General features: G+C 42.4%; 1 protein-coding gene across 2 annotated transcripts in view; it reads right to left on the minus strand.

Moving 5' to 3' along the window:
• The window catches only part of OTUD7A (OTU deubiquitinase 7A), a 372,245-nt gene that overhangs the window by 71,916 nt on the left and 273,363 nt on the right, over positions 1-26,966 (minus strand). For both annotated transcript variants that reach the window (XM_060617887.3, XM_060617886.3), the window contains 2 exons: positions 13,655-13,837; positions 4,157-4,375 (listed from right to left, as the gene is read on the minus strand). In XM_060617887.3, coding sequence (XP_060473870.3) covers positions 4,157-4,375; positions 13,655-13,837 — 402 coding nt within the window. The remainder of the gene's footprint in view (positions 1-4,156; positions 4,376-13,654; positions 13,838-26,966) is intronic.

Raw genomic sequence — 26,966 nt, forward strand, 5'->3', positions numbered from 1 at the left:
GCCCGACGCGGGGCTCAAACCCACGGACCGCGAGATCATGACCTGAGCCGAAGTCGGCCGCTTAACTGACTGAGCCACCTAGGCGCCCCAAAGACCTGGTCCTTCTGATGCCCCAAAGACTGTCACAGGGTGGGAATAGGTTTACCCTCCAGGTTTTAAGGCTCAGGAGAATGGCACTGTGGGTTCTGTGGGAGGTGAAGACTGGCACCCCACTCAACAGAGAGGCCCTTCAAATAGATGGACTGACCCATGCCTTGCCAGGCACTGAGGGTAGAGCCTAGCCTCTGTGATGGACCAGGTGAAAACTAACTGAGTGAAGATCATTTTGTTGCTGATTTTCTGGACAACATGAGCCCTGGGTTCCTGTAGAGTCCCAAAGGCAGGGAAAGCCCCCAACCCTGAGACCCTGTGACAAAGTTGATGTTTCCTTCCCAAGACAGCTAGAATTATGCCTCTAACAAGTGGATTTTCAGGCACCTATATTAATCTCCATGTATATAGTGTATGTGCACACATGTATATCAATAGCTTACTAACAGCTATCCTGAGCACTAAATTACTAGAAGGGGGAATTTACACTTTATACCCGGCAATACTGAGTGGCTTTCTCAAATCACTGTTCTTATTAGAGCTCTGTCTTCCCCATGGATAGTAATGGTGGCACCTGATAGTTAACAACAGGACATAGCATGGGTGGGAGGAAACAAGGCCACCTCCCAGTGGGCGATGCTCATCACCTAGATATGGTGGGGGACTGTGAAGGGCTTGCCTGACACCAGCTGGGGTCCCAACCATAACCTGGGCACAGAAAGGGCCTGAGGGATGATCTAGTTTACAGTCCTGCTCGAGAGCTGAGGAAAAAAGTCCAGAGAATTTATATGGATAGTGGGGTGGGGTCAGTTCTTTAAAAAAAAAAAAAAATTAACGTTTACTCATTTTTGAGAGACAGAGAGAGACAAAGCATGAGTAGGGGAGGGGCAGAGAGCGAGGGAGACAACAGAATCTGAAGCAGGCTCCAGGCTCTGAGCTGTCAGCTTAGAGCCCAATGCAGAGCTTGAACCCATGAACTGTGAGATTATGGCCTGAGCCAAAGTCAGACACTTAACTGACTGAGCCACTCAGGTAACCCCTTTTTTTTAACAAAAATTTTTAATGTTTATTTATTTTGAGAGAGAGAGAGAGAGAGAGAGACAGTGCATGAGCAGGGGAGGGGCAGAAAGAGGGGGAGATACAGAATCCAAAGCAAGCTCCAGGCTCTGAGCTGTCAGCATGGAGCCCGATGTGGAGCTTGAACTCATGAACCGCGAAATCAGACCTGAGCTGAAGTCAGACACTCAGCTGACTGTGCCACCCAGGTGCCCCGGGCTGGGGTCAGTTCTATGCTGAGGAAATTAACACATTTATTCTTTATGTCTACATTATTTTCCGGTTTCTCATTTCCATGTACCAGGCAGAGCCCTGGCATTCAGGCTCTCACTGCTCTAGAAGCACACTCCTGAAGTGTGGGGTGGCCGGCCAGTCTCCCCAAGGCTTCCTGCAGCATGGATGGGGTGCCTCCCCAGCACTGAGTGGGGATCCCTGCTGCCCACTCTTGCTACTTTTGATGGCAGAAACAATGTTGGTGAATTCAGGATCTTCAGTCAGTAAGTTTGGGTTCTTAATAGGTGCTTTCTAAGACTGCATGGTTGGAGTAAAATAGTACCCTTTAAAAATACTAATCCGGGAAGTAAGATGTAGGTGATAAAAATTAACATGCAGTGTATGGAAAAAATAACAGAAAAGACATTCCATAGAAGTAAAAGATTTTGCTAAGCATGGCAGGGTCAAAGAAAGGTGCTATCGTGGTGCCAGAGTGGGACTCTGTGTCCTTTACCAGGACTCTACCTTCAAAGGAAGCGGCTGCCATTAATGGTGCTACTAGCCATTGACAGGACCTAATGTCAGCATTCAAGAGAAATTAGCTCATGAAACGCTTTTCTTTCTAAACCTACACCAACTTCCCCTTCTGTATGAATAGTGAATCCTTTGTTCAAAATATCTTTTCTGAATTATTCACACAGAAACAGCTTTAAAATAGCCAGCCTCCATAGTGAGTGGTTTAGGATTATTGCTAACCCAGGCGAATTGTTTTATGGTTGTGGATCAGTCAATGACCCTGAGGTAAGACAGAGCAGGGCTGTGGGCATCAGTCTGTGGGTTGCTTTTGACAGCTTTGCAGCAGCTGAGGAAACAAGTCATTGGTGGTTACAACATCAGATCCAACACTGTTACTGCAAGTGCAGACCCTGTTCTAAAACCAAGCCTGCCATGGGTGAGGACCCCTGAGTCCTGGGGCTGAGGCTGACCATCAGGCTGCCCAACACAAAGAAGTCCCCACTAACCACTACCCCTTCCTTTGTCTATGTTCTTCTTGGACCAAGTGGATGAGGACATTTCCTGGATTGCTCTACATGAAATGGGATGAAGCCAAGTATATACTGAAGCTTGGACCTGATAGAAAACACCCAACTGTCAACTTTCTGGGTGTTTCCCATTTGCCCTGCAGCTTTATGCTCCCCCTACTCTGCACCCTCAGGGCAACCTGCCTGGAGCCCTGTAATGGGCTCTCTGCTCTCTGCCCTTTTGCTGATGAGAGGCACTGGTCAAAGCCTGTGCCAAAGAAGGTGGTCAGAGTATTTATTTTTCCATCATCTTCTCTCCTCGAAGCCACACCTTCTTGTAAGTAGCTTTCTCCATCAGCTCCTTTCATCATTTGCCTCTTTGCCAGGCCCAAGAGTGGCAGTGCCCCTGTAGTGCCATTTCCAAGCATGACATTATCCTTTGCTGGTGTTCTTAACACCTTGCTCATTCTTTCATCAGCATTCCCTACCGATGCTACCAGGATGGGTAGGGGATGCTGATGACTGGTCCATCTGCCGATGTCAAGATCATACCAACTATAGATCCTTCTCTTCAGTCTTCTGCAACACTCCAAAGGCCTGGGCATTTTCAGTTTTGTCTTGGTGACATGCCAAGTGTGATTCTCTGACAGAGAAGCACTTACTGGCTGAGGGCTTGAACACACCCTCTATCCACTATTCTCAGCCAAAGGCTCCCCATCTTTCTTCCCTAGCATGTGCCGCACAGGAGCACCTCCATGTGCCAGGCCTTTGGAAGTGGAGGCTCCACTCTGCAGCAGCCGGGAATAGCTGGCTGACAATGGAATCAGAGTCAGAAGTCCTTGCTCCCCAGTCCAACCAGCTGAGGGTACACTCCAAGCGCACTGTCAACTCATGCTGGTGGGGAGGCAGTGCCCATGGGAGATGTATGCTGGGCCTGAGAAGGGCAGGGGCACAGAGTCTTCTGCGTGTATATCTGAGAAGCCCCTGAACATGTGATTTTGCAAAGATTTATAATGAAAACGGTTATGAGTAAGATAGGATATTTGCTCTGTCTCAGGAAGAACCTGCATCTGCTTTAGACACTTGTTTTGAACGAATTATGTTATCTTTAGGAACTCCAAAGGAGACAAGTTTGGCTTGCTCCCCAAATCTCTTCTTCATTGGGATGTCAGAAGAAATGCAAAGAAAAAGGAGAAGACTGAAGTCAGGTTTTGTGTTTCCTCAACCCTGGAGGCCAGCAAGGCTGGGAGGGCAGGAGATGACAGACACACTCTGTTCGTGCCATTTAATACTTAACTCCACCAGGTGGCTACCTGTCTTCTCGTCTTTGCAGACAGGAAAACTGAGGCTCAGGGAGGTTACATAACTTGCTCATATACATAGGAAGTGACAGGGTCTCCTATTTTCCCCAAAGTCCATGGTCTTTCTTACCTTAAGTTCAACACCCACAGGAGGGTTGTATGGAAAAAGGAGAAAAGTCAGGCAAAGCCACAGAGAGTGTCTTTAGAGGGGGCTGGCCTAGACGGGTTGGATCTGGGAACAAAGGGAAAATTCAAGGGATCTCAGCACCAAACAGCCAATGGCCCCTGCCAGTCAGGGCTGGGTTGGAACAGACCTTATCTGCAGAGCAGGGGGTTTGCTGCAAGCTTCCAGAGTCTGAGTTGGAAACACCGGACTCAGACAACACGCGTCCCTTCCTCACTGATCTAAGTTAGGCCAGCCTCACTTGCTCCCTGAGCCCAAGGAACACGGGCCTGCTGGGGCCAACAGCTCACCTGCCTGCTCCAAAGCCACCATGGTCGCCTGCTCGATCAAGTCCCGTTCGATGAAACTCCTGAAGTCTTCACTGTACACGCTCAGATCCGGCAACTGGAATGTATAGATGGGCATCTCCAGGGGGAACTGCTCATTGTTGCACTCACTGGCCACGTGGGACCTGGCCAGGGAGACGATAGCCGAGCTGGCGTGGGAAATTCCCCGAGAAAGTCGCTTTTCTGCAGGGGGAGTGGGAAAGACAACCACAGGAAATGAGTGGGGTGGCTGTGTGGCTCAGTGAGCATGCATGTCCACGCACGTGCATGCACAAATCTGCTCACACACTTACACACACATACCCACAGGCGCTCACACACACATTCACCCACACACCTGTCACTCTTTTCCCGCAGGCCTCCCTGCTGCTGGGGCTAACATTACCACCACCTGGCATATGGCACTTACTCACTCTGAGTCATAAAACCATTCAGAAAGAGGCAAGCTGGGAGTCTACCACACAAGTATGCATCAGCATCATTAAAGATCACCAGGCTTCTTTTTGGGTCTTAAGTTACATCTAACTCCAGTCAGCAGAGCTGTCCCCTGCTAGCTCTGAGGGACACGAGCCAGACTGCTCTTCGTTTCATCCATTTACATACTTCAAGCAAGAAGCAATTGGTTCAGGCTTTCCCCATCACGGCTTGGATGGTAAGAGAGGTTACTTTACTAAAGTTACTCTGATAAATGCATCTCGCATGACAATGCTCCACATACAGATATGAAGCCATCACATCTACTTCTCTTCTGTCTGGTTTTCCTTCATCACAGCACTCAAAAAGTACTGGGCTACTTTAGTCTTATTCTGCCTAGGCTTTCCAACAAAAGGGTGAAAAGCACCGTGTAGAATTCCTCTGATGGACATGATGTTACTCTGTTAAGAAGTTAATCATGTGATCTCAATGCCACAGCAAAAATGTGGATGTCTTTGTTTTCCTTCACTCTTGCTTTTTTTTAATTAAAATTTTTTAATGTTTATTTTTGAGAGAGAGAGAGAGAGAGAGAGCATGAGTGGGGGGAGGTGGAGAGAGAGAGGGAGACACAGAATTTGAAGCAGGCTCCAGGCTCTGAGCTGTCAGCATAGAGCCTGACATGGGGCTTGAACTCATGAGCCATTAGATCATAACCTGAGCTGAAGTCGGACCCTCACCTAATTGAGCCATCCAGATGCCCCTCTTGTTGTTGTTTTTTAATGTTTATTTTTAGAGAGAAAGAGATCGAGAGCATGTGGGGAGGGACAGAGAGAGAGAGGGAGAAAGAGAATTCCAAGCAGGCTCCATGCTCAGCACTGAGCCTGACACAGGGTTTGATCTCATGACCATAAGATCATGACCTGAGCTGAAATCAAGAGCCAGATGCTTAACCAACTGAGCCACCCAGGCTCCCCCCATCCTCGTTTTTTTAAGCCCTGTCCTTAATAGCTAACATTTACCACGATACAAAGATTATTAAATACAGGGTGTTAGGGAGAAGTTTTCTTGTTTACAATCAATATCTGTAATAACAGAGTTATTTTAGCAAGACAGAAATCCTCTTTCAATCATCTCAGGAAAACAAAATTCAAACTGCTGTTTGGATGAGTATTGTCTAAACCCTGTGGCAAATTCATAAAGTATATCCACTCAGGTCATGAGGACTCCCACTTCATTTCAGATTAGCCTGCTCACTGATCAGGCTCTGTGCTCATGCTGATGCTGCTCTGAAGCATGTCTCCTCCTGCCTGTGCTCAGAGAAGACCCACACCTGTGTCTTCATCCCGAATGGGAGCTTCTTACTTTCCCATGGGCAAGAGCAGTGGACAAAAATGTCATTAAAATAATTTTGCTACAGCAAACTGAAAACAAGAGGCTTTTGATCCTGGGGTAGGTTGGTTTTAAATTTAAAGTCAATTCTCAGAAGCCTCAAGTATCTGTGCATTAAAATGCATAGCGAGCCCCACAGAGTATTTTAAAATGGGTAATTTTGATACACCTTCAATTGGATTCTGAGACCATGATGACTAGTTATTTTGAGGAAAGGCAAAGAGAAGTTAAACCATAGCAGCCATGGGAAAGAAGAGAAATGGAGCACATAGGGCCTGGCCTATCTACCATGGGGGATGGCCCCAGTGCTTCCTGCACTGTCCACATTCTGAAGAGCAAGAACAGAGTAGACTCCAAATATTTCTGCCATGTTTCCAGGTCTTGCAAGCCAGGCTGATGTCTTGTCTCTTGTTACAATCTACCATGTCTATATCTGGGAAAGAAGGAACTGCCCCACCTACTAGGATCTGACGGAGATAGGAATCAGTTGTTCTTTAATACCTGAGGTGCTGCGTGGCCTCACGATCCACTGGGCAGACTCACAATGCTGCTCTCAACAGTGGGAATCTGCCGGGCAGGGTTATCCATACTCCTTCATGGTTTATCACTCGGTACCTATTTGCTAGTTAATGACATGCTATTAGGATCTTAGAAACATTGCCATTTGTAGTATAGTATGATGCTATTTAGCAGTTCCAAATATTAAATATTTGGAGTCTTGGGGTGCCTGGGTGGCTCAGTTGGTTGAGCGACCGACTTCGGCTCAGGTCATGATCTCACGGTCTGTGAGTTCGAGCACCGTGTTGGGCTCTGTGCTGACAGCTCAGAGCCTGGAGCCTGCTTCAGATTCTGTGTCTCCCTCCCTCACTCATGCTCTGTCTCTCTCTGTCTCAGAAATAAATAAACATTAAAAAAATTAAAAAAATAAATCAATATTTGGAGTCTGAAAGAAAAAGCCTGAAAGAAAAGGTCTGAAAGAAAAGCCCCCAAAGGGGTGTGTGCCTGGTTGGTTCACTCGGTTAGGCATCTGACTTCGGCTCAGGTCATGATCTTATGGCTTGTGGGTTTGAGCCCCGCGTTGGACTCTGTGCTGGCAGTTCAGAGCCTGGAGCCTGCTTTGGATTCTGTGTCTCCCTCTCTTTCTGTCCCTCACCCCCCTCTCAAAAATAAACATTAAAAAATTTAAAAAAAGAAAAATCCTGTTTGAACTAAAATTAAATTATGTTAAAGCTCATATAATGACAAATATGCTCCTAATTCTAACATTTCCCCATCACCATCTCCATGAATGCACATAATCACACACAAACATACACATGCACATACACATTGATTCTTTAAACATGAACTCAGTGATCTTTCTTTTAGGGGAGTATAAATGAATTGTGTTACAGGAATTACCATGTTCAAAGTTATGCCCCAGAGAAATATAGAGATTAAAAAATCATAGAGAATGCACAGAATTTTACAACTATTGACAAAGACAACTGTGATTTAGGCCAGGGTGGGTGTTTTAACTACATTTCCTTATTTTCTGTATTCCTGATGCTCTGGCATGTGGGCATCCCTGACCAGGGAGAGGCTTTCCCTACCAGGACTAGCCAATTCTGAGAGCAAATAACTCAGAGGGAAGGAGCATGCCTTTCCTAGAAACTGACCAATCCAGAGGCCATACTCTGAACCACCTCTTCTATCTGGTTCTTCTACTCCAGCAAGCACTATTCCTCTGCATCCCAGGGCAAGGTACAAGACAATCAGGGATAGCTTCAAAACCCCAGAGAGCCTGCTAAAATTATTCAATCTTGCCAATCCTGTATCTGTTTACCTTGCCTTGCCTTTTCCAAGGAAATCACAGTAAAGGCTCATGCCCATGTTTTTTCTCTTTGTCTCCTTTGCTTCCTGACCAAACTTGGTGCTTCCTCATGTGGCCATGGTGTGCCATGCTTCCTGCTTTTAGGGAACTGTGAGTATAAAAATTTCCCTCCTGAAATTCTTTTCTATGTTTGCATATTTTATCATACCTGGTTAAAACAAATCCTAGGTATTTTTAAAACAGGTGCACAAACCTTTTATGAAAGGGACAGATATAAGTGCTTTAGGTTTTGTAAGTCATGCAGTCTTTTTTTAGTATTTATTTTGGGGAGAGCAAAGTGGGGGAGGGGCAGAGAGAGGGGTACAGAAGATCCGAAGCTGGCTCCACATTGACAGTCTGACTCCAGTGAGCCTGATGTGGGGCTTGAAATCACAAACAATGAGATCATGACCTGAGCTGATCATATACTCAACTGACTGAGCCACCCAGGTGCTCCATAAGTCATGCAGTCTTGGTCACAACTGAACTCTCTAGCACTAAAGCAGCCATAGCCAATGCATAAATGAATGGACATGAGGATGTTCCAACAAAAACTTATTTAAAAAATAGTAGCCAGAGTTGGCTCATGGGCCATTGTTTGCCAACCCCTAATTTATAACATGGAGATATTCATTTTCCATGTTAGTGCACTATGATTTCAAGAACTCAATTAAAGGATACATATATCTAATTCAGAAACTATAATTTCTAATTTTTATTAAAAAATTTTTTAATGCTTAGTTTTGTTTTTTTTTTGAGAGAGAGACAGAATTCAAGCGAAGAAAGGGCAGAGAAAGAGGGAGACAGAGAACCTGAAGCAGGCTCCAGGCTCTGAGCTGTCAGCACAGAGCCCAATGTGGGGCTTGAACTCACAGACCACAAGATCATGACCTGAGCCAAAGTCAGACGTCTAACTGACTGAGCCACCCAGGCCCCCTCTAATTTTTAAAAAGTAGATAGGATTGTTCACAAAACTCAATAGAATTATATGACAAACATGTTTTTTTTAAGTAATATGTGATAAAAATTACATAGCAGCAGGTATCAGGTATGTATTAGGCTCTGAATCCACCAAGCTCTCTGGAAGCAGAGAGAAGAGTCCTTCTAGCCACCTCAGTGAGAGGATAAAATAATAGAATGGTTGGTTTGCTGCCAGTCAAAAAGAGTAGGAGCAGCCATGTTGTCATCTGTCTGGATTGTCACTGTGTGAGAGAGCCCAGCAGCCTCAACTGTGCGGTGCTGAAAGAACAGTCATAGAAGGCCCTGAGGGGGAAGACTACAGGGAATGATTAGAAGTGGTAGTGTCTCCAGAGTCACACCTAATGGCAGCAATGGAGGAGAACTTAACAACAATATAACCAGATAGACAAGAAGTGACAGAGCCTTGGTGTCCTTTCCTAACTTGCCTTGGAGGTCTACAGGAGCAGAAGAGGGGAGTGGGCTAGGGTTCATGGATAGAGGCTCCAGGTGGGGGGCAGGATTCTGGCCATGCCTTTCCTCACCCTGGCACAGTCCTGGGCAGGTTACTGCTCATACCATCACCTCCACCGGGTGGGCAAACAACAGTGTTGGCCAATGGCAGCTGGAAGAACATCAGGGCAATGCTGAACCACAGCTGGGGGTGAGGCACCAATAACAATAACAGGTGGGCTGGCCAGGCCCTAAGCCTTCCCTCCCCTCTCCAACACATGCTGTGAGCTTGATGGTTACAACACATGGTTGCAGCTTCTGGAAATGAGCAATTGCTAGAACAGAGGTGCTGGAGGTTCCCTATGGAGTGGAGCTAACTGCAGAGGAGGGAGCAAGCAGGGAACATTTTCAGCCCCTATTAAAGCATTGAAAGATCTCCAACTTAAGTGAATTTCCCCTACACTCTCATCCAGAGGAGCACAAGCCAGAGCCCATGTCTTTGTCCCTTTCCCTGATATACAGTATGAGCAGAAATGGCTGATAACCACAGGTGCTCTGCAGTCACATGGAAAATTCAGGACACACCTGAGGAGTGTTACGGAAAGTCTACAACGTACCTGTGCCAGACGAAGCAAAGTAAATAGACTGGAGGGCAAGATTTTAAACTAAGCCTAGTAAATGTGTTCAAAGAGATAAACAGAATATTAGGATGCAAAATAATAATGGCAAAGGGCTAATTTGGAATGAAAAGTGTGAATGCTGATTAGCAGAATGGATTCAAATAAAGAATGAATTAGGAAGTTGGAAGACTGGGTCAAGGAAATCTCTTAGAAAAGGTGAAAATGCGATTTAAGAAAACAATGGAGGGATGGTTTTCAAGCACTCAAGGAACATAATTTGGATCTAGAATTCTTGTTCCACTAAACAAAAATTTAAGAATATCACGTAAACACCTTTAGGAACCCAATGCTTAAAGACTAATTACGTAAAAACTCTTTATGAAAGTAGTCTTTGAGAAAGTACTCTTCCTGAAAAAGATAAATGTGAATAAATAAAGTTAATGGTTGTCTAAGTAGATAACAAAATGAACCTAAATGTGATTGAGGACAAGTGGAGGTAGGAAGGGAGAAGACAAAACACACTCATACTAAGGTATGTACCCTGTTTTCTTCAGGGTAATATTTAGTTGTTAATACATTTTTTAAAATGATAGGAAGAAAACATAAAAATAGGTTTGCATAGGTTAGGGGTAACTATTACCTAAGTAGAGGTAGAAAGTATAACTTTCAAATCAGTAAAAAAATTTAATTAGCCAGAGGATATAGAAAAGGAGAAAAACACACCAAAAAAGCCTGGCAAATAACACATGCAACATAAAGAACTACACGCATGACAATAATTACAATAAAGTAAATGGATTAAATTCACTGTTCAAATGACAGAGACTCATGGATCAGATAATAAAATAATATCTGATGACAAATTATTTATAAGAATCACATGTAATATAAAATGATAAGGAATGATTCAAAATAACAGCAGACAAAATTATATTCCAGGCAAATCTGAGCCAACAGAAAGGCAAGATAGAGATTTCATATCAAGTAAAACAGATATAAAGATAAAAAACATTCTAGGGTGCAGAGAGACACTTTATATGTCGGTAACAAAAGAACACTGGAACAAGATGCCCTAACAATTACGAGTGCATATACATCTAACAAGATGGCCTCAAAATACAGTGGAAAGAATGAAACTAAGAGAAAAAAAATGGATAATGTGCATTAACATTTCTAACTCAATTCTGGCTTTTCCAGACAACAGAGTAAGCATAAAATAATAATCCAAGATATGGGTTCCCATGTAGCTTGAATAATAAGGCTGGGCTAACAGAAACAAAGACAACATTCATTCACAACAGTTTGGGAGGGCTAAGCTAATGCAATAGGATAAGAAATGAAATTCATTTAATGTAATTACATTTCATATGAATATTAAGAATTTAAATTATTTCAGATATTATGATCATATATATTTAGAAACCTCAAGATATTGTCTTATAAAAAATGATTAGTTTTAATAAGAGAATTTATGTAAATTACTGCATAAAACATAAATATGTAAAAATAAGTTGCTTTTCTCTGTGCCTAAAATCTTAGAATCTAACTAAATGGGGAGGCATATTGAATGTTCTTGGATGGGAAAATGATATTACAATATGCCAATTATTCTTAAAATAAAGATTCAACCCAATCCAACCAGAATTCTAAGTTTAAGGTTTATATGGCAGAATAAATATCCAAAAATAGTGAAAAATTTTGGAAAAGAATAGCAGTAAAAAAGTTGCCTTAACAGAAGTTATACTACATAAAACTACCAGAGTCAAGGTAACAGGATGAGTGACCACACGAACTGACAGACACAGTCCAGAAACACATCCAAGTATATTTGGGAATTTAATATATGGCAAAGTTGACATTTTAGTTCAGTGGAAAAAGGATGCTTTATTCAATAAATGTGCCAGGGTAAGTCAATCTTGATCCAGAAGAAAGCAAGACTAGATTCTTCCTTACTACTTACAAAAAATTCAAATCAATCAAAAGACCTAAGAACAAAATTTTATTTTATTATTTATTTATTTATCTATTTATTTATTTATTTTTATTAGAGAGAGAAAGGGCACAAGTGAGTGAGGGCACAAGTGTGGGGAGAATCCCATGAGAGTCAGAGAGAGAGAGAGAGAGAGAGAGAGAGAAGGAGAGGGAGAGAGAGAGACAGAAGCGGGGCTCACCCCAAGTGGGGAACTAGTTCACCTGAAGTGGGGCTCAAACTCACCAACTGTGAGATCATGACCTGGGCCAAAGTCAGATGTTTAACCCACTGAGTCATCCAGGCGCCCCCTAACAACAAATTTTTCAAACAAATATAGGAACTTTGTATTCCAGGAGATCTTCTACAGCAAGAGAGGACACCTATCAGCCATGAATGCATAGTAATACAAACATTTTGTTGGCAGAATACTCTGTAAACAAAATCATAAAGTAAATGATTCACTGGGAAAGACATACACGTATATAAAAATATATGTTTGTCGTCTTCATCACAAAGAATGTTACAAATTGATAAGAAAACTGAAAACAAATAGAAAAATGGGCAAAGTATGTGAACAGGGATGTTGCAGAAGGGAAAATCCAACTGGCTAACCAACAAATGACAAGATGAAAGTTAAAACAGGAGACACCTGTTTTTCACCCTTCACAGTAGAAAAGCAATGTAAAACCATCACAAAAACATCCAGGACTGCTAAGAGTGAAGGGAGACACCTAGTTTTGCACATGGTGTGCAAATCCCAAATCCACTTTGGGAATGCTGACCCATAGAAATAAAAGCACTAGTATGTAAGATCATGGGCATAAAGTTGTTTGTTTTGGCATTGCTAGGAGTATTGGAAACAAAACACCCAAGAAAAACCAGGATAACCATTAATACAGGAGTAGTTTAGAAATGACTGTGCAGAACAATATATTGAGACTATACTCATGATTGACTGTTCAGTGAAACAAGTGATTTGAGAAGCATTATGTGCATTTGACTCTGATGCATTCTGAATGAGTGTAGCAAAAGGACAGACCAGGATGCCATCATTGGTTATTATGTCAGTGAGATTTGAGATGGGTGGAGAAGAAAACTCTGAAGTTTTCTTTATATCTTTGCACTGTTTCTTCCATTACAGTAAACACATCTGATCCTTAAGAAAAAGAACAGAAAGGGGCGCCTTGGGTGGTTCAGTTGGTTAAGTGTCTGATTTTGGCTCAGGTCATAATTTCACAGTTTGTGAGTTTGATCCCTGAGTCGGGCTCTGCAGTGACAGCATGGAGCCTGCTTGGGATTCTCTCTCTCTGCCCCTCCCCCATGCGCGCATATGTGTGTGTGTGTGTGTGTGTGTGTGTGTGTGTGTGTACGTGTTCTTTCTCAAAATAAATAATAAATAAACTTTAAAAAATACATAAAAAAATAAAAAGAACACAGAAAAGGGAGCCCTTGGGACACTGAACACTGATGATGAACAGATCTGGAGGCTATGCTACTTAGGGAATAACTGAAGGGACTAGAGGTGCTTGGCATGGAGAGACTCAGGTTCCAGGAGGAGTGCTGGTCCTCAATCACATGGGCTCCTAGGGGACTGGACTGCCTCTCCTGCTTTTCTGAGGCAGAGGGGGAAGCCAGGAACCAGAAGCAGCAACGCACATTTCAGCTTGATGAACCGAGAGCCCGATTTGCCTGCAGCTGAGAGGTGATGACCTTGCCATTCTTTGAATGCCACCCCCCCCCACTACCCCCTGCAAGCCATGGAACCCCAGAGAAGCTGTTTCTGAGCTCATTTCCTTGCCAGATACCTTGGGCGATGTCGTCCTGCCTCTGAAGGCAGGGCCGTTCCACCTTGTGCCCGGGCTGTGGCAGCTCTCGCTCTGGCTGCTTGGGACACCTGCCCTCATTGAACACATGTGGCAGGTTGGCTGTGTGCACCTGTCGGAGCTGCTCATAGTCACTCAGAGCGGCTGTCAGGTCCCAGTTTTTGCCTGTGGACAAGAAATGACAATAAATTACAATATGAAGGATCTCACTGTAGAAAAAAACTGTACGAGAAGCATTCTTTAAAAAATTTTTTTTTTTTACAGTTCTTTATTTTTGAGAGACAGAGAGAGACAGAGTACAAGGGGCAGGGGACAGAGAGAAGGAGATACAGAATCCAAAGTGGCTGCAGGCTCGGAGCTGTCAGCACAGAGCCCGAAGCAGGGCTTGAACTCACAAGCCGTGAGAACATGACCTGAGCTAAAGTCGGACGCTTAACCGACTGAGCCACCCAGATGCCCCATGAGAAGTATTTTTAATTATCACTGTGACTAATGAACTTTCCACCAGCGTTCTTGTTTCTCAAAAGGGTAAAATGGCTTGATGCATAATCTCTAAAAGCAGAATTTCGCACCTGTGGCTGATGTCCATATGCAATATGTGACTGTATCTACTCTCAGCCTTTAGATTCACGCACACACACACACACACACACACACACACACACACACACACTTCAGAACATTACATTCCTAATTATCATGCCCCCCTCCACCCCTTTGAAAATCAAGTTGTAGAGCTTACTCTCTGAGAGAAGCAAAACAAAACAAAACAAAAAAATCAATAAAAAGAATTCCCAAATTTTCTTTGGGCTTTTGCTTAGAGTTTTACTTTTCTTTTTAAGCTTAATACGTGTAAAGGAGAAGCTTTGGAGGAATTCTCTGTGTAAATGCCTTAGCAGCAGGCAGACGTCCGAGCTCTGAACCTGAACTGGGTGAGATGCTAGTCCCGACTGGGGTGCTGGCCTGGGAGAGTTGTAAGCAGGGCTCCTGGGCACGGAGATGGGTGTGGTGTTGAAGGGGACTTTCTGCAACGCTAGGGGGAGCTGTTCTGGGAGCTGGAACCCTGTGGGTCTCTAATTCCTGAGCCTGAGTCAATGGACTTCTAATGGAGGCATGGAGTCTTCTGGCATCATGATCTTTTTAAAGACAAAGAACTAAAAGCCTAGCTTTCATGTTAAAGAGAAAATAAAATCTTATCCTCTTCTGGATAACTTCAAATTGCAGGTATAAGCCATATTGACCCAATTACATGCTAAATTATGTTGTATATACAATATAATGAGGCTTTAAATATACGAAATAATATCAGGACATCTTTTTTACCTCTTCTACTTCTAGTGAAGACTTGATACCATCAATCATCATATGTAAGTTATATGGCCACTTGTAATGTAATCACATTTTTTTTTCTCCATAGTTAGGTAACAGAGACACAATAGTTGTATCTTTGTACTATCTTAGTGGATAAGAAAAGCAAACTAAATTATCTGGGTCACCCAACAGAAAAAACAGCGGGAGTGGGTGGTTTTGTAAGTGATAATAAATAGCTGGGGCATTGGTGTAATGCAGCCTGGTTATCATTAGTAATAGAAGTGGAGGGTGGTGGTCGTGGCTGTGGGGCTGGGGTGGTGGCCATGACAGGGCTGGTTTTGGGAAACTAAATTGAAGCATAAATGTCATAACACACTTTCACACTCACATAGGACTAAACATCACAGTGTACAAATATAACCCACATGATCTAAACCTGGCATTTTCAAGCATAAGTGTTAGTGATGATCCAATGGGCATTAATGTTCCAAGAAGGCAAAGATAAGACTCTTGCCCTTAGGGAAATCATGCCTAAGCGGGGGTGATGACCTGAGTGGGCACTCTGCTCTAAGGCACGGCTGAGGGGGCCACATGCCCAAGGGAGGATCAAGCCTGTGTGGAGGAAGAAGGTCAAGGAGAGAGGAGGTGAAGGAGGAGATACAGGCCTGTCTTGATTAAAACCCACACTTTTGGGGCTATAGTTTCCTTGAAGCTGGTCTTGTTTAGGGCATCACAGCTCCTGGTTATGGACTAACTTTCACACCTCCACCCTGCCTTGCCCATTCATCATGACCCTCCAGAAAAGGACTTGTCCTCTTCTGCATCCCTCACTCTCTGTCTCCAATTTGCCAATGTTTTCAGCTGCTGGGTCCTTACCCCCATGCACTTACCTGCACCATGTGAAATTCTCATTCAGGTGTCACTAGGTCCATCTAAACACAGCAGGCTATCAGGCCCATGGGGGAACAGCAGAAAGCCTCACTAGAACAGGGACATTTAACAGTCCCTTTTATCCTATGCCTCTGAATACTTCATGTACCCTTTTCTTGCTGCTTTGCCCTTTTTTGCCCTTAAAACACATAGGTTCCCCTATTTTTTCTTTCTTTTCTTCTCTTAAAAATTTTTTTTTAATGTTTATTTATTTTTGAGACAGAGACAGAGCATGAGTAGGGGAGAGGCAGAGGGAGAAGGAGACACAGAATCTGAAGCAGGCTCCAGGCTCCAAGATATCATCACAGAGCCTGAAGTGGGGCTCAAAATCACGAACTGTGAGATCATCACCTGAGCTGAAGTCGGACGCCCAACTGACTGAACCACCAGGTGCCCCTCTTTTCTTCTCTTAATTTATATCCTCTTTTGAAGGTCAAGACCATCCCTATGTGAAAAATCTTAAATCTAGTTGTAATTTCTATCCTAAGCTTCAAGGCCAAATGTCTAAGTATGACAGAAACTAGGTGACTATCCAATTTCTATTCTCCTCTAAATCTTGATGCACAGAATGTTGATTTCAGATTGCAATCCACACAGCTAGAAATACTCATTTTTCTCCTGTAGCCAACATGAGATCTTCAAAGTATGTTCTTGTTGTCATATCTCTCTGTATTTGCTTACTCTGTTCCTTTTTCCAGAAATATTTCCTCCAAGCAGCAGAATAGTATAAGTGTATGAAAGAAGACCTCAATCCAAAGACTACAGGGAATAATGAAGTTGCCTGTTAAATTTTTTCCTTTAGGCTATGCCTTACTTTGTGCATATCACAATACATTAGGTTACTGGATTAATAATAAGCACAGGTTTTGTGGTAAGTACCAAAATCTCTAGTACAGTTTACTGATGAAATGTTTGTGATTTAAACTTCTAACTCATTTGATGTATTCTTAAGAGTAACATCAAATGAGGCCAGATCTCAAGTTAAACTTAACATATGCATTTTGGCTCTCAGAGTGTGCTGCTTTAATTTAGCATGAAAGTATCACATTAATAAAGGGAAACTACAAGTCAGAGATGCATGGGCTTATAGGAATATATGAAACAGGAAATGACTAAACTCAGGGGAAAAAGCAAAAAAGAGGCAAAGTCATTTCCAAAATGAAGTTAAATTCTAAGGGCGCAAAGAAAAAACAGACCACAGATAGCATAGTAAGGACCATAAAAATGGAAAATAAGCGAAGTGGAAAAAGTAAAGAAACAAAAGCTAACAGAGAAATGGCAGATATAGAATGTAGGTGAAAGACATAAAACATACAAATAATTGTAGCTTAAAATAAGAAATCTAAAATAATGGAAAAGAAAAAAAATAATTTAAAAAGTAAATAAAAAAAAAAAGCAAACTTCTCATACAAAGATTTGATTCTACATATTGAAAGGGCACACTGCATAAAAGGAAGTTGTCCTAGTAAAATACCAAGACATATCCTTATAAAATTGTGTTTTAAAGATAAAGAGAATTCTTTGAATATTTAAACAAAAAATAAAGAAAATCAGGATTGTAACATACTTCTTGGCAGCCACATTCAATGCCTGAAGTCAATGGAGTCACATCTACAAAATACTTAAAGAAAGGAGTGTGAGCTAAGAAACTTTTATATTCATCAAGGCTATCCCTTCATGTATAAAGGCTACAGACAAACCATTTTAAACAAGAATGCATCCAGGAAATACTACTCAAATGGATCTTTCTTGAAAGAACTATTAAAGGATGGGCTCCAGCCAATCAAGAGATGAATGGAGGTTTGGCAAAGGACATTAGGCAGCAGTAAATTTATTTAACTGTACATCTAAGAAAAAACAAAGGTACAGATACAAGTGCAAGAGGAGAAAGTCAATATTCTGCCAAAGCAAAAATGATACAATCAATACAATGGTAGAAGGCAGAAAGTAGAAATAACATATAGTTGCCTCAGTTATGATACAGGGGAGTTAAAAGATCAAAAACAAATATGTAAACATATTTAGCAATACAGAGGTGAATGCCAAAAACCAGATAAAAGATATGCTACTAATTAAATTGGATGGGAGGAGACAGAAAAAGAGAGCAGGGAAGAGGAAGATACAAGCTAATTTTATTGAAGCAGATCATAAGAACTAACACTGTCTAAAGTAAAAAGGAAACAGAATATTATATAAAGGTATAATTTAAAAAAGTAAACCATAGATAAAAAATGCAACTATCAGGGCACCTGACACCTGGGTGGCTCAGTTGGTTAAGCGTCCAACTCTTGGTTTCAGCTCAGGTCATGATCTCAGGACTCATGGATTCAAGCCCGCATCTGGCTCTGTGCTTCAGATTCTGTCTCCCTCTGTTTCTGCCTCTCCCCCACTCACAGTCTCTGTCTCTCATCTCAAAAATAAACATTAAAAAACCCTGCAACTTATCTAATTACCAGAAAAATATTTTTTTAATGTTTGTTTATTTTTTGAGAGAGAGATTGACAGAGTATGAACAGGGGAGGGGCAGAGAGAGAGAGGAAGACACAGAATCTGAAGCAGGCTCCAGGCTCTGAGCTGTCAGCATGGAGCCGGACGCAGGGCTTGAACCCACGAACCGTGAAATCATGACCTGAGCCAAAGTCAGACGCTCAATCGACTGAGCCACACAGGCGCCCCCAGAAAAATATTTTTTAAGTAAAAAGCTAATAAAATATACTGAAAGACATTTGAAATATTTATATACAAACATAGAAAATATGATACAACAGAACTAAGAACCACCATATCTGTCAGCGCGATATATTTAAATAGGCTTAATGCAACTATTTAAAGAAGAGGATTTGCATGTTATCTCACAAAGCAAAGTCTAGGTATTTGCTGTATATAAGAGATCTATCTAGAGCAAAGTGATTCAGAAAGGTTGCAGCTAACAGGGAAGGGCCGTGGTTTATCAGGGTTACCAGGCAAAGATAAAACAAAAATAAAAAAGCCTAAGATCACACTGTATACACTGTATGTTATCTAACTTGAAAATAAATTATATATATATACATATATATATATATATATATGTATATATATATATATAAGAAAAATAAAACAAACAAACAAACAGACAAAAACCAACATAAGGGACATGATCTTATATCTATCTATCTATCTATACACATATATATTATATATATGTATATATGTATATACATATATGTGTTTATTTTATTTTATTTTTGAGAGAGAGAGAGAGAGAGAGAGAGAGAGAGGGAAAGAGAGAGAGTGAGGGATGGGCAGAGAGAGACATAGAATTTGATGCAGGCTCCAGACTCTGAGCTATCAGCATAGAGCCCCATGCAGGGCTCGAGCTGACGAATTATGAGATCATGACCTGAGCCAAAGTTGGTCGCTTAACACACTTAGCACCTGGGTGCCCAACAATTCACAATGGAGATGTATATTAATTATGCTTTCTTTTCTGTAGTTTTGAAGTCTTGCTGAGGCATGAGGGACTGACTGCCCTTCTCAGGCCTATCTGATTCCTCATGATAGCAAACTACCTCCCTGGAAATGTGCCTTTCATGTGCAAACCAACCAATCCAAACCCTGACTCACACTCAGGGCAAATGCTCCCCTTTGCTAATCACTCAGGGCCAGGTACCAGACAACTTGGGGTGGCTTCTCCACCCTGGAGCCTGCTAAAATTCAAACCAGCTAACCCTAAAACTTATTATCCTGCCTATCCAGCCTTACCTGTTCCTTCCTGCAGAAATCACAATAAAGGCTCTCATCATATTTCCCCCCTTCTCTGTGCCTCCTGACTGACCCTGATACTCCTGTGTGGCCCTGCATGGCATGGCTCCTGTTCCTAAAGAACTCTTTCCTTCATGAGAGTGATTTCCATGCCTGTGTGCCTTACCATACCCAGTTAGAACAAATATTAGGTACATATTAAAACAGAAGACATAAGAAGCATGAATATATGCATACTAAATAAAAAAGTAGAAACTGTACAAAACAGAAATTGCCATGAAAGACTAAAATAAACACACTGACCTTTCCTATTAACAAGAGAATGCCATGAATAGCAGATTGCATTGTAATGTGGGAATAAACAGCCTCCAAACTCCTGAGGCCCTAACAACAGAATCTTATATTTTACTCATACCATAAGTCTGCTGTGGGTTGGAGAAGCTCTGTCAACGCCTTCTCACTTCAAGATTCAGGTGGACAGAGCAGCTGGTCTTAAAAACTGCCTATCAGTATGGCAGAGGGACAAAAATCTCTAGGGTATCTCTCATTAACAATCAAATACCTTGGCCCAGTAGTGACTTCTCACTTCTGTTCCCAACCCAAGGCTGAAACTAGGCACAGGGTCCCTCCCTACCATCCAACCACAGGGGCCAGGAAGGGCAATTCTCCCACACACCCACAAGGGGGAGGCAGAGTGCTGGACACAGTCTTTGAACACCAGATGTAACATTAACATACAGTAAAAGAAAATAGCCTTCATACATAAACAAAAACAAGTTAGATGACATAATGGAAGGAAGTATTCCATTATGCAATTTCATAATTGCAACTAAAAGACAAAATACTGAGAAATAAGTTTAAAAGAGATATGTAAGAGATCCATGTTCTTAGTTTGGAAGACTCAATATCATCATTTCTTCCTAAGCTAATTTATAAATTTAACACGATCCCAATTAAAAAAAAAAAAACAAACATAAGCAGGGCTTGGAATCAGACAGGCTCATTTTAACCTTCATCTGGAAAACTAAGCAAGAATAACCAGGGACTCTCTGAAACAAAGGAACAATGAGGAGACAGGGGCACTCACAGACATAAACCTGCTCTACTGTCTCGATAATACTACATGAACCATCTGATAAAGCAATGGAACATAAGGGAAAGTCCCAGAGAGACTTAAATTCATACAAAATGTCAAAAGATGGTATTGATCTGGGGAAATATTTGCACTTCATACCACACACAGGAGTCGTCTCTGATGCAGGTCAGATGCTAAAAAAACCAAGGCGGGAGCATGCTGGCAGGAGGGCTGGTGGGAATGAGGCAGGGTGTCTGGGGGGAAGCAGCAGCAGACCCACCCTGAAGGTGCAACAGAGCCTTCCCTGAACTGACTGGCATTGCCTTTCAGAGGAATTCGCATTGTGGTAAGGGGCACAGACATAAAGAAGGCACTGGATGGGCGCTGACCCCAGTAGGGGACTTGGTCAAAAAGTGACTTCCTTCCACTGGGGGACCACTGAAGAGGGACTCAGCTGTGAGCCATCAGCAGCCTGGCTCCCTGCTTCCCACTCTGGCAAGAGTCCCTGGGTCCCCGGATGAAGGGGTCTGAGCACAAGAGCAAATGCTACACCCTCTATTTTCTCCTGTGCACACACGTTTGTGTTTTGCCCAGAAACCAATAAGGGGGAAAAACAGAATAACAACCCAAAGATAGAAACAAAGGACGTGAACAAAGAGTTCATGGAAAAAATAAACAACTCTGAAATAGATGAAAAGATGACAAATTCCATCACAAAAGAAATGCAAATTACAAATATACTGAGGAATCATTTTACACATATCAAAGTAGTGAATGCAAAAGTTGGCAACCCACCTGGTTACCAATCCACTTGCTGCTAAAAGTACAGAATGACAAAACCCCAAGTAATTTGTCAAAATTACATTGCATTTATCCTGTGACCCAGACATCCCACTTCTGGGCTTTTGTCCTTTAGTTAATACTTATACACATAAGATGAGGTATGTACAATATAGTCACTGCAGCATCATTTATAACAGCAAGATAATGGAAACAAGCTAAGTGTCCATCTCTGGAAGAACATTTAAATAAACTACGGTGCACTCCACTTAACATAATGATATACCTTTGCATAAGAGAATGAAGCCCCATGGAAAGATCTCTAGCACACATCTGGGAGTGAAATAAGCAAGGTGTTGAATATTCATAATCCTACCTTTTGAGTAAGGATAGAATAATATATAAATTCTCTCTATATACATTAAAACATACAAATAAGTGTGTGCTTGTATCTGCATATGCAAATGCTAGACAGGTAAACAAAAAACTAACACAAGCAATGATCCCGGGGTCAGGGGGAAGTGGGGTCCAGGGGACAGAGAAGGTACAATATTGTCAATTTCTTCCTCTTTTGAGTGTTGAACTCTTTAGATAAATCACTTATCTAAAACAAATAGAAAACAAAACTAAATGCAAAAAATTTTAAATGATTAAACAATAATTACCAGTATTTTAAGTGTACCAAGGTAAGAACTCTCCCTTAATATGTAGTGTGCCATAACTACAGAATGGAAGATTTCATCTCCTTCACATTTGCAGGCAAAATTCTGAATTTCCTGCTATTAAATACAGATGGAAATAGAAAGAGCCAATTGAAATAACGGAACTTCTTAGCTAGCTGATATTTATAAGACTGTTTTAATTAGCTTATTTTTATAGAAATGTGGAGAAAGAAATGAGCCCAAAGGCTGCCTCAACTAATCTTCCAATAGGTCATAGTTCACCAGATACTTGTGCAATATAACAAATATGATAATAAGGTAACCAAATCATATGGCTGATATTTGGATATCTGGTTTTTTTTAGTTTATTTATTTATCTTGAGAGAGAGAACCAGTAGGGAGGGGGAGAGAGAGAGGGGACAGATCTGAAGCAGACTCTGTGCTGACAGCAGAGAGCCTGATGCAGGGCTTGAACCTATGAAGTGTGAGATCATGGCCTGAGCCAAAGTTGGATGCTTAACTGACTGAGCCACCCAGGCGCCCTGATATTTTGATATGTTAAAAAAATGTATGTACTCTATTGCCAGCTATATAGAGGCTGGTATGTGCAGTAAATTTAAACAAATGTTGAAAGAAAAAGTAATATTTATGCACATTCACTCTTTGACCCACTGTGAAATGGTTTTTGTGATCCCCTTTCTACTGAAGCATTCTTTTCAAGATTACCAATAAGCTTGATGTAGATAAATCCAAGGTCACTTCCCTGTCCCCCATCAATAAAGGCCTCTCTTCTCCTTGATTTACTCTCCTTTTTTGGGGCAGAGGAAAAGAGAAAGAACTAATGTCCAGCATTAGACTGTGACTCTCTTTTGACTTCTAAGACATCACACTCTACTAATAATCATCCTTTTATTTCAATGGCTGCTCTACTCCTTTCCTTTTAACAGCACCTCTTCCTCCTTCACTAAGTCCCTAGATGTTGTCATTTCAGATCTGGGCCAAACTCCACTGGGAGGTATTTGAATGAAATTTTTACTTCTGACTTAAAGGAATACAGACTTAAGAGGAGGGTTGACCTGTGCTGTTATTCCCTGTTCTCACTGACTGGAATGCAGACATGATACCTGGAGCTGTAGCAATCATCTTGCAAACACTAGGTAACAAGCACGAAAAGGCCAATAGCTAAGAATGCTGAGTGAGGAGAAAAAAGCCTGAATAAGAATCTGGACAGATTACTGCCAGCAAACCCCTAACTAATATAGGGAAAAAACACAGGACAGAAGCCTACACTGAGACCTAATTCTGACAGGGTACCCAGGTCAGGATGTAACTTGGAACCTGGAGCATGACCAGAGGTGCTCTCAGGAGGATGTCTCATTTAGGCCGAGACCTAAAAGAAGTGTGAAAGCCATCTTGTCAAAGAATCAGGGGTAGGGGGAAGAGGGGTGGCATGCTGGGAAGAAGACAGCACATCGATAAACCTCGGAGTGAAATGACCTGGCACATAAAGGCAGTTAAGTGTGAATGCAGCACAGAGAGGAGACTGGAGAGGCTGCCTGAGGAGATTGAAAAATACAGGAAGAGAGACAGAGGTGTTGGGACAAGGTACACCTTTAAGGGTCTTGTGAAGTATGTGCTGGGATCTGAACTTCATCGCAAGGGTAAACATGAGCTACTGAAGCACTTCCAAATGAGTAGGGCCTGATCCAATTTTTATTTTAGAAAAATAAAGTGTTTGCATTAACAAATATCTCTGGTTAAATAGTAGAGACGGCATTAGAATTGGTGAAGCTTGTGGCAGAAAGCACATTAGGTGGGGCCTATAGCAATATTGATGTGAAATGAGATGGCCTGGTCCGGTGACACTGAGGATGGAGTAATGGGGGGGGGGTCTCCTAGGTGCCAGACGAGGGGGAGAGGGAGAGGTGAAGGCAGGTGTTCAGGATTCCGGGGACTGCTCAGGAAATGTCTGGCTCAGTTATGGTAATCCACATCTGGAAGACTACTCAGCCATTAAAAATGAATTTGCATATATAACAGATTTGAGAGGATTTCAATGAAGTAGTGTTGAGTGAGAAAAGCAGTATGATGACAGTGTATTCAACACAATCACCTTGGCGACACAGAGCAAACACAACTCTGTCTGGTCCATGTCCAATGTTATCATGCTTTAGCATCCAAGGTCAGTTCTACACCCCTGCTGCCTTTGCAGGAGAGGAGCGTGAGTGAATGCTCCTGGAAGGGATTCCCAGTAGAGTTCTGGCAACAGCCTCCAATGAGAAGCATTCATGCAAGATTGATTGGAAGGCTGAGCACAGGCTGGTTTTCCATGGAGTGTTGCAAGCAGATGCCTGGGCAGAGAGCAGATGGAGATTGGCTGTAGATTTGGGGAAAACTCCTGAGAAACACCTGCTTGGCAATCCAACTGCTAGGGTGGGTGGGTGGTGGGGGTGCCCTGTGAGTCCTGAGGCTTCAAGGACTTCCAGAGTGGATCTCCTCAGTGAGAACACAGCTTCTCTAGTTCCCTTTCCTACTTGGAATATCTAGAATGACTTGTGTCTCCTTCGCCAAATGCTGACAGATACAGAATTTGGTATTAGAAATGGTTCCCGGTATTAGAAACACAGAGATGACACTAGTTCTCTGACACTTTAGGAAAACCAACAGCTGTTATGCACAGATGCTGTGATGCAAAGAAGGGGTACAAAGAGTGAACTCTCTTGACCGCACTGGGTAGCATGCAGGAAAAATGGTGAGCATTAGGACAGTAAGCAGGAAAGATTGGGCTTTGAAAGCTGGATGGGATCCTAAGAACACTAAGTGGGTTCTGATGATTGAAACCTGGTGCTCTTAAAAGTTAAATTAATCAAAAGTTAGTTACTTAATTAGTTAAATTAATTTAAAAGTTAAATTCATAACTAGGAATCTATTCCATGTAAAATGCCATGTATCCTGGATTCCAGTAATCCCATTTCTAGGAATATAGCCTCAGGACATATCTGTACCTCTGCCATATGCATAAAGAGTGCCATGAAAAATGGGCACAGCAGCCTGCTGTGTAACTTTTAAGCATTTCCAAATGCTTGGGCTCTCTATACTCAGGATGCTATTAATCAATTAATCTAAACTGTGATATCACAATATGTGATAAACCATTTTCATAGTAGCTGAAGGAATATCTAAACTGAATAGCCAAAAGCTACAGGACAGGGGTGGCTCCCACACTGTACTCTAAGGAAGACCACGGATCTGCTCTGTAGGCTCCTGGTTCAGGCAGGTACCCATGGGTGCTGATGATATACATATGAATGAGGACTCCTGTGTGCTTTGTAAGAGGGTGACAGAACAAGAGGTGAGACGAGCATGCAAATAGCTGCTGTGGACTGAGAGCTGGGGGTAGTCTGCAGAGGGACCCAGGTGCCCCATTATTTGTGAATGAGGCTTGGAGCTTTCCAGAAGAGAAACAGGAAGGGCAGTGCAGGGGAACAGAATACAAAGGCTTGGAGGCTTGCAAAACCATTCTCTGCCCAGTGAACTATACAGATGTGCTGGGGTTCCAGGGATATGGGAGTTGACCAAGAAAAAAGAAATGACCGTTATGGGGTGATGCTTACATGGGGGAAGTTTCTCACAGGAGGAAGCTGTGCATCAGAGACCACCTATGTGTCTCTACTCAGAGAGGGGGAAGGGCAGGGAACTCCTCCCAGGAGAGAGAAGCACACAGCAGCAATGGTTTCTGTGTCCCAGTGATGTCATTCGGCAGCACCATGGGGAGTCTGGGTCAGAGAGGTCCTAAGGGCAGCAGCAGCCTGCTGTCTCAGAGCCATAGACTTTGTCTTATCAATGGCGAGCAGATGCTGGGGGAGGATTTGCAGGGAATGCAAAGCAGGAAGGCTAAATGTATAGAAATCTGCTTACATGAGCTATGTTTAAAACAAATGGATGTGTGAAAATGTAAGTTTGGGCTGGCAGATTTGGACTCAGTCTGCAATAAGGAAACAACCAACCTAGGAGGCAATACACAGATCTGTGGTTCATTTATAAAACAAGAGGTCAGCAGGGCTGCCCTACAGAATTTGACCAGAGACGACCAAAGTGATACTCTCTTAGGTGGAGTTTTAAAAATACATAATTTGATTTCAAAGTCTTAGATGAATTTTGTAAAAATATCATTTGATTTAGAAGACAAATAAATGAACTCAGTGGCTGTCTGTACCCAGTCACATACCCTGCCATGGTCCCTGGTCGTCTAAGCATCCCTACTGACTGCTTCCATCGGGGCAGAGATCTGCCTGGATAAAACCTCACGGTGCAGGAAGCATAGCTAACTTGTGGCTTGGTCTTTCTCGCTGAACCAAACCCTCTTCTCTGCAGCCAGCCCCAAGCTACTTTGTGCAATCAGCAGCAGCAGCAACTTCATCAACTCAAGTCAGGTCTCTCAGCCTTTAATCTTAAAATCGTGTTTTAAAAAGGATCTGAAGATTGACTTTCATAAAGTCAAAGATAGTTAAGTCCACCCCCACAATGAAAGACTGAGTTCTGATAATTATGGGGTGCTTTGCTGATATTGATAGCTGTCCTTTAATGTGGGTTACTGTCCACCCTGAGCAGGCAGCCTGGCTCTGCATTCTGTGTCTTCGATCTGCATGGTATTTAAGAAAGAAATGGACTTTAATGGTTTCAGTTAAAAATCCTGAGGCAGTTTTTAAAAACAAATCAGAATGAATGCTGAAGTCTCTGAGGAATAAATCACTGTATGTCTCTTGGATGTTTGCCAACCTGGTAGAGTCTG

The sequence above is a fragment of the Panthera onca genome, chromosome B3 (genome assembly GCF_046562875.1).
Source record: "Panthera onca isolate mPanOnc1 chromosome B3, mPanOnc1 haplotype 2, whole genome shotgun sequence".
NCBI lineage: Eukaryota > Metazoa > Chordata > Mammalia > Carnivora > Felidae > Panthera > Panthera onca.